This window comes from Cariama cristata, unplaced genomic scaffold, assembly GCF_000690535.1.
Source record: "Cariama cristata isolate BGI_N322 unplaced genomic scaffold, ASM69053v1 scaffold16281, whole genome shotgun sequence".
NCBI classification, from domain to species: Eukaryota; Metazoa; Chordata; class Aves; order Cariamiformes; family Cariamidae; genus Cariama; species Cariama cristata.
The window spans coordinates 19,802-28,286 of NW_009597665.1; the positions used below are offsets into that span (position 1 = coordinate 19,802).

Consider the following 8,485-nt stretch of genomic DNA (forward strand, 5'->3'; position numbering starts at 1 on the left):
GGTTCAGCACAGAATTAGGTGGTGCAGAGATGTGACAAAAATTCTTCCAACACTAACAAAAGATAACGTTAATATTCTTCTGATTTTTGTCCCAGCAGGAGAGAAATGGAACCACAGGGCATGTTTATTTGTACAACAGACCACATATTTCCTTGTTTAGGAACTTTAATGAAATCATAATCTGACACTAAGACTATATTAAAGATCTGTTTCAGTTTAGAATGATAAACAAGCTGGTTCTAAATCTCAAAATACTGTTTAAGAAGAATTAGTATGTCTGATTGTAGTGAGTTTTTGTACCGAATTACTGCATAATAAAATAAGAGAAGTGGGGGAAAAGCTTTTTTCCCCACCAAGAAGATGGAGTCAATCAGGCTGTGGTTGTGTACCGCTGCACTGGTTTTCCTTGGCTCTGGCCACTGAAGGAGCTGCGCTGGCAAGGCAGACCTTGCAAGTATCTGTTCACTTTATCCATAGTTCTCGGTGAGCAAATGATTAGTTTTCTGATTACCTTGCTCAGAGGATAAATATTGGTGTGCTCTGAGCATCTACAAACTGAAGTTTTCATCATACTGTAAGCAGAAGGAATCAAAATACTTAGGGTGTTGGTCTTTTGGGGGCATCTCTTGATCACTGTGATGCATCCATTAACCTTCTATCTGTAACATCGACCGTCTGCCATATTCAAGGTACTTTTGGGTTCTGATCTTAGTATTCTCATCTAGAGAAAAGGCGTGTGTCCTCCCTTCCAGATGTTTCCCTTTATGCTTATTGCCATACCGGTTTATCCACAAGCCTTTTGGCAGGAACAACAGGAGCTGGCCTGATATTAACAGATTACCTGGAACCCCCTGAATTTACTGCATATCTAACAAGCTGGTTCGAAATGCTGTTTCACCTTCCAAGAAGGCTGGTGTTTAATTTCAGAGATGTTAGAGGAAATACAGTGCCAACAGTTGAAAATGAATGTGGTTTTTCTACAGAGCCTTGACCTGGTCTAATTAGAAGTAACGTACCTCTACAGAAATTAATAACTTGCAAGTTATTAGTTTTTTACTATAAATGGAAACAATTTTGAATGTTTGTTGACTCATAGTGATGGATTTATATTTATTTACAAAATTAATTGGAGCTGATGTGGTTTACCAGAAAAATCTGGTTGAGGAAATGTTTTCAGATGTGCATCTACATTCAACGACTAAGCGCAACCAAAAAGTGCCTGTCGGTTGTGCATAATTGGAGTAAATATTTTTTCAGGTTTCATTCATTTGGAATCTAGGTTACAATGCCGGAAAAAATAATTTAAGAGCTGTTTGAGTATTTTGGACTGCAAAAATCTTCTTTTTATTTGTACAGGAAGTATTTCTCAGTTATATGCAATGAGTGGGCAAAAGTAACAAAGTTTCAACACTGAATTGAAGTAAAGTGACCGGGTCATTCAGGTCTTGGAGGGGAGTTTATGGCTCTTTTAAAAATGTGGTTCATAAAAGAGTTCTGATTTGCATTTACAGTGAGCTTCTAAAATGGTGCCAATTATGCACAATTAGGGTAAATATTTTTTCAGGTTTCATTCTTTTGGAACTGAGGTTAGAACGTTCAGTGAAAATATTCAATGGCAGTTCTTACTAAACCGGGCACATGTGTGTGGGAGGCAGTAAGAAACGCACTAGAAGCATATGTTCGGTGCTCCAGGCAATTTTTATTTTATGTGAAAAAAATGCCAAGCCCCTCAGTACGAAGGCAGCTGTAACACCGAGAAAAAATATTTGACACTTCAAGTTTTGGCCTGTTAATTTTTCAGCTGTAAATAGGTACAGTAATTACCTTTGTCCATCAGCGAACTATTTGCCCACTCTGCTAAATGGAGGTTCCATGCCCCCGGTGCTGGGGTGCACGAACACAGCAATGACCGCACCTGGCCATGGATGTGCATGGGGAGGGGTGAGTCTGATTTTTTTGCCACATGCCAGGGAGCAGAAGTAGAAAAAAAAAAATGGATCTGGGAAAACACACGACCTTATGAGTTCATCCCCCCTGCCTGCACATCTTTTCTCTGTATTACGATATCCACTGCTCTTTGTTGTATTGCCTTTCCTTGTTCTGCATTTTTACCACATCAGAATGAAAATTAGTCAGCATAAAGCGTACATAAAAATGTCAAGGAGTTTGGAAACACGGGGCTCGGTGCATCAAAGCTGACTCCAACATAGTGGAATGGTCAGTCTAACGATGGTAACTTACAGAAGCAAGGGTGACAATTCTCTGGAGAAAATAATTTTTACATCTTTTTCTCCGATGTCAAAAATTGAAAAAAATTTGATTTTAACAGTTGTAAAATAACATGTAATGTTGCTATGAAGTCTAGCTAGTTGTTCCAAAAGTTTCATTCTACAAACACCGCACTTGACTACGTTCACAATAAAACTTCTTAAAGTGAAATATCGCAACTTTGATATTTGTTATTTCCACATCACATTGATAGGACTGTCGTTCATTTTTAATAGCTAACCTTATGCATGTTTATTGGGGTACTTTAAATTGGGAGCAACAGGTAATCAAAGCTTAAGAACTCCTGCTACACAGTAGATAAAACTATTTTAGAAGCTTTCCAATCATAGTGATCTTTTAGATCATGCTTACTTAAGTCAGCATTTTCAAACTCACCTAATTTAGCCACCTGCAGTGAAATTCTGTCTCCTTTGATTTCAGTTTTTCCATTTCATTGTACAGGATGAAGATTTCACCTGTAGTCTGCATTTAGGCACATAAGTTTGTGGTCTGTTTTTCCAGACATGTCGTACGCACATAATTCCCACTGAAGTCGACAGATGCAATATATGCTCAGCATTCCTGGCACCCGGATTGAATTTTGGCTCTAATTCTGCAGACGTTCCATGGAGATAAAGTTCTGCGTCTGCCCAGGATTAGCAGGAAGGGCTACACTCAAACGCTGACCTTCGCATATTTTAACCTACTGCTCAAAGCTCAACCGACGATCATGGAGGGCTGGGGTGTTTTTTCCCCCCTGAACTACCCTACACCTATTATTGTCTTTTTCTGTAACACCTCTGTCCCTTTGTTTCAAGCTTCCTAACTTGGCATCTATGTCTTCAGCTTGCGTTGGCATATTACCAAGTATATTACTGCTGCTACCAAAATCTCCCCAGCAGATTCTGCCTCAAATTTCATGCATGCAAATTGCATTGGAATTCTTGTAGTGACGAAGACCAATAAACTGACATGACCAATTGTAACTCCTTATGTTAACCTACACAGAACTATTTTTTTTTTCCTGATGTAGACCCTGTCTATTTTAGAAATGCTCATTTCGTTCTATAGATACCAGAATTGCCAAGTCCAGTCCTTAGTTTCACTGTAGGAATTCTTGAAGGTCTTTCAGATGTCTATCATGAGCTTTTACGGTCTTAATGTAGGTGATCTTCTTCTTTCTTAACAAAAATCAGACTGTGCTATCCAGAAGTCAGTAAAACTTAGTACATAAATAAAAGCATCTGCTTTGTCTGAGACCCTTTGCAGGCTAAATGTTACCTTCTGATCGGCAAAACTGCAGATAGCCAGTTGTCCTGAGAAGTTCATGAATAGGGAGAAGCCTTATTTATTTACTTATTTATTTATTTGGTATCAGAGAAAGATTTAGAAATACGGTGTCAAATGATAAAAAATTATCCACATGAACAGAGTCACACGAAGCCCTATCTTCTCCTTAATACTGTACAGTATCTGTCAGTTATGTTTAGAATAATGCTTCTATTCCACTTTTCGTAACAAAGCTACATACAGCAAATGTGTTAATTTTAAATTCTGCAGATCTGCTTCACTTTAATCTGTCCTTTTAAAAAATACTGATTCTTTTCAATTAGATGCTTAAATATATTTGAAATAGTAACAACAGAAGCCAGCCTGAAGTACAATAAAAAAAATTAAATGTCTGCTTTCAATGCATTTTTGCTACACAAACCCACAAGATCCAATACTAACACCGTAAGCATATTTTTGGCACACACATAAAAATAATCACATAACGCGTACCCAGATGCTTATTGGTAAACTATGCTTTTGAACGCTCTGACCAAGGGCTGCGATTCCAAAGAGCGGATAGATTCAGCTCCAGCAGCTGCCGTAGTTGCTGCCCGAGATGTCTGCCAGAGGTTACCATCCCTCTGCGGCTCCTCGGCTGCCGTGGCTCTCAGCTCACCACTAATTCACTAACTCGCAGACTAACTAACTCACAGACTACTACACCCGTGCACTTTTTGAAGAGAGAAGAGATGCCCCATGCAGCTCTCCAACCGCTGGCAGGGAAGCAGAGCAGGCAACCGGCACAAGGAGTTAAAACCTCTCGGCAGCCAAGGCTGGTTCTATCTAGAATTGCAAATCAGAGCCCTAAGATAAAGCTCAGTCAGCTTGAATATGCCTACCACATATTAGTGCAAACCTACGCTCTAGGGCTTGCAGTGGCTTGAAAGGAAAAGCAAACCTCTTAAAAGTAAAGTGCAGCAAAAACGTCTATGTAGAAACTGCCACGAGTTTTTAAGTCGACGAGCGCTGGATTAATAAAACATGCCGACCAAGCCAGATCGTGACCCTCATCGTGCAGGGAAAGTCTTTCCTTTTGGAAATTTCACACTCATACTTTTTTAGGGTTGATTTCTTTCTGGCCATTTCTTATTTTAATGGCCTTTTTGGGGCCACTGACGAGCGGGCTGGTGTTCTTGGTTGATGGTTTTGGGGCTCCGCTCTGACCGCTGCGTCCTGCGTTCTGGTTCTTACTGCGGGCCGTTCGCAGCTTTTGTTCTTGCAGTCTCTGTTCCCACCTCTGTGGAAAGGCAGAAGACAAAGAGGCTGAGTTAGGGAAGGACATAATCATAAATAATTATGTCTTACTCAAAGCTGTCCTGAACCACTGATACTAGTGCTGCTTCTAATGGGTTTGTGCTCTGTCCTGCAGAACCATTGATGCGAGTACGTTACGGCTGTCTGCAGGGGGAACTTGCCACGGGTGCTTGGGTGGGGGAATTTCCATGATACCAGTTGATGAAAATGACAACTACACATCTCGTGTGCACGCCGTATGTGAGCGCGCGTCTCTCGCCTTCTCGGAAATCCAGGGCAGCTGGCACCACGCCATCAAAAAGACAGGATCCGCACACTGGACCTCCTTGGCAAACCCCTTCTTTGCTGTCTTACTGAACGCGCTACTTGACTTTTCCTCAGAAAAGTCTGCAGAAAGCAGATTATCCTTTCACAATATATATTTAAACACACAGCTACAAGGGAAGGTGTTATTTACTTTCTGGTTCCGTTTTTCCCTGGGGTGGAGAGGACTGGGCACCAAAGAGTTTATGTTAGGGACAGACAACGGACGTGACCACCGAAATCACAGTGAGTGCTCAGTGTTGCGACGGGATGGTTGTGAGCAATGCGCCTGCAGCTTTATTCAGCAGCATCCCTGAGAAATTTTGAAAAGCAAATTAGATCAACGAGCCCACCAAAGAGAATAGCTGTCAGATTTCCAAATCTGAAAGTGCAGTGGTTAGAAAACAGGTTTTTACAGTGAGGTTAAGTGGTTAGGCGGTCCAAAATATGCAGAGATCCACAACACTGCAGCAGAGACTGCAGTCTTTCACCTCTAGGAACAGAAATACTTATTTTAGGGAAAGTGAGGGAGAGAGTAGAACCTGGAAAGGGTCTCACCTCTCCCCTCCATTAACGAACTTTCTCTTCTGAAACTTCCAAAGCTGGGGGCTTTGCGCAATGATCAGAGCAAGAGAAGTGCTCTCCAGCTTTCTGATTTAGGATCTCTGCACTGACCCTGTTGCAACTCAGACTTTCGTCCTGGCTAAAGAAGAGACCAGCCACGTTGTGGTTATGTTAACAGCTGTCTTCCGTGGTCCACAGGCAGCTCAAAACATTCGTTTGAAGTGGTAACTCAAGACAAAAGTTGGATGCAAGTCGTCAGAGATGAATGATGGGCATTGAAGCCACTGTGATACCTAGCTCCATACTGGCTATCTTTGTGTAGTCAGGGTCATCATATGTATCTTTATACAACAAAAACTATTAGCAGGCATTTAGGTGTGTCCCACTCAAGCATGTTTAAATGAGGATTTAATTTATTAATATCAGAGGGATATTAATATAATTATCAATTTATTAACATCAGAGGGAGGGAATGACATAGGCTTTGAGAAGTATTTTGTTTGTCAGTCATGCGTCTCTGACAGTCTGGAAATGAATGTCCAAACAGGTTTCAAGACACAATTAGAGACGACAAAACAGTGTGAGGAGGCCACTAAAACACACTGTGTGCCAGGAACAGGCCATTAAGTTGACGGCTAAGGGATTTCAAGAGACCGAATCATATGTCAGTATTCTCCTAAATCCTACACGATATCGTCTGCTATCGCAACGTAACTATTTTTTCAAGATTTAAAGCATGTTTTCTTTTCCACACATAGGTTTTACATGAGTAAGCGAGGAGAAAAGGGAATGATAAAAGCATCAAATACAATTTCCTGCAAGAAGCTGATCCGTAATCTCAAAGCTTCTACAGATGGACACACACATCTTGTTTCCTGCTCTCTGTCAATTGCCAATCAGCTCATAAGTAAAATAAATATACAAGTATGTCCTTAATGCTCTGAAACCTTTTCTGAATTCCAGAAATAACTTTCTTCGATCTCCAGAAGTGTGAGGAAGAGTCAGACATTGTCACGATCCACCCTTTCTTTCCATTAAGAAGAGAGTTTACAAGTAGGCGGTGATAGCAAGTGCTATCCTGAAGCCCCCAAAAGCTCCTGCCTCCCAGGTCTCTCTACTACAGACTTTTCCTTCCAATGTTCCCCAAAACCAGTGAGGGGATGCCCAGCACTTTCAGTGGGTCTTTAGTGGGAAGTAGCTGGTGAGAAGTCTGTGTCGCCAGCCTGCACTATTTAATGCAGCAAAGCCCACGTATCCAGTGCAGTGGATTTTAACTTCCTTCCTCACCTAATGTGGACTATATACTCATCTGCATGTCATCCATCCGACAGTCACCTGCCTTAGCTGTGACATGAGAGAAATTCCCAGGGTCATTATCGTAATAAGCCAGAGTTCACACAAAGATCATCCAACCATCCTATTTAGGGACAGTTTGCAGATGAAATAGAAATAAAACTGAAATAAAATTTTAGAGACCCTAAAATGCAAGACTGAAATTTTCAAATTTTCGTTTGCACTTACACGTAATTATGAGGTATGAAAATGTTGAAGTGACAATAATAATACCCAGAAGTGTTACAGATATCTGAAAGTCAAGCAAGTTATTCAATGATGAAGTAGAACAAAAGTGTTTAACTTTTCCCCAAGAATATCAGCATTCTTTTCTTTGGTTGTATTTACCTTAAATCTCTTGTTTAGTTGATCCTTCCATTTTTCAACTAGACACCCATCAAGAAGCATCAACCTGAAAATTAAGAAATAAATGCAAGTTATAGATATTTCTGATTTTGATTCCTGAGATGTCATTCCAGATGATTTAACACCGACTGAGGTTGAAATGCACCAGCCGGTACCGGTACTGGTACTGACAGCTTCTGTGTATGGGACGATAGGCAGAAAAATTTTTCTCCATCCCTAAATGGTTTCTAATGGATTTCTACATGCTTATACTGATACTTCTAAAATTCTGTTTGAAAACAGAAAACAGTTTTCAAAAGAAATCAGACTTTACAGCCAAAACTACAGTGCATGACTGGTACTGAGAAAACATTTAGAGCCCTTTGTCCTCACCTGCAGTTATTCTGCAGGGGAAAATTGTCCCGTCTTGATCACTAGTAACAAAAAGTGATGGGTTGGGTAACATCCCATGAAACTGTTTAAATGTATATGTACATGTATTTTTACCTATGCCCACTATATGTTTGCATGTGTGTTTGTGTGCAGAAGAGTAGTTTAAACTAATGTATTTTACTTCTGAATAAAAAAAAAAAAAAAAAAAGCTGTTTCACATGCACCAGTTAATACAGCTCAGCTGAAGAATGGTAACACATGATCTGATCACTTACAATCATCTCCATTTCTACCTATAAATACAGGAGGACAGTATTAAGTATTTGCTACATGTAACTACTTAATAAGCACTTTAAAGTGGAAGATGTATGGGCAGCAATACCTGCCTACCAATGAAATCTGGTTAGCTCCTGTATGAAAATACTGAGCCTAGGTGTTATGAAATGAATAAAACAAAAACATATCTATTAAATGTATATGCCTTAAGCAGCTTCTAAAACAGTTTATTCTTAAGCAGTCTGATGTCACATCTTCTAAGCCCCAACCTAGAAACAACTATTTTATTGTACAGGGATGCTGGAATTTCTGTATCTCCTCTACTGCTAACTATTATAACTATTTTAACTTTTGTTTCTTCTTCTCTTTTCATTCCCCCCCCCCCCCCCTTTTTTTTTTTTTTTTTTTTTGTTGTACT

The 8,485-nt window shown here is 40.1% G+C and overlaps 1 protein-coding gene across 1 annotated transcript in view; it reads right to left on the minus strand.

Moving 5' to 3' along the window:
• Positions 1–4,648: 4,648 nt before the first annotated feature.
• Positions 4,649–8,485, minus strand: part of SFRP4 (secreted frizzled-related protein 4) — a gene marked incomplete at its 5' end in the record, with an annotated part of 8,694 nt that continues 4,857 nt past the window's right edge. Inside the window, 2 exons of the mRNA XM_009708998.1 lie at positions 4,649–4,837; positions 7,402–7,465. Coding sequence (XP_009707300.1) covers positions 4,649–4,837; positions 7,402–7,465 — 253 coding nt within the window. The remainder of the gene's footprint in view (positions 4,838–7,401; positions 7,466–8,485) is intronic.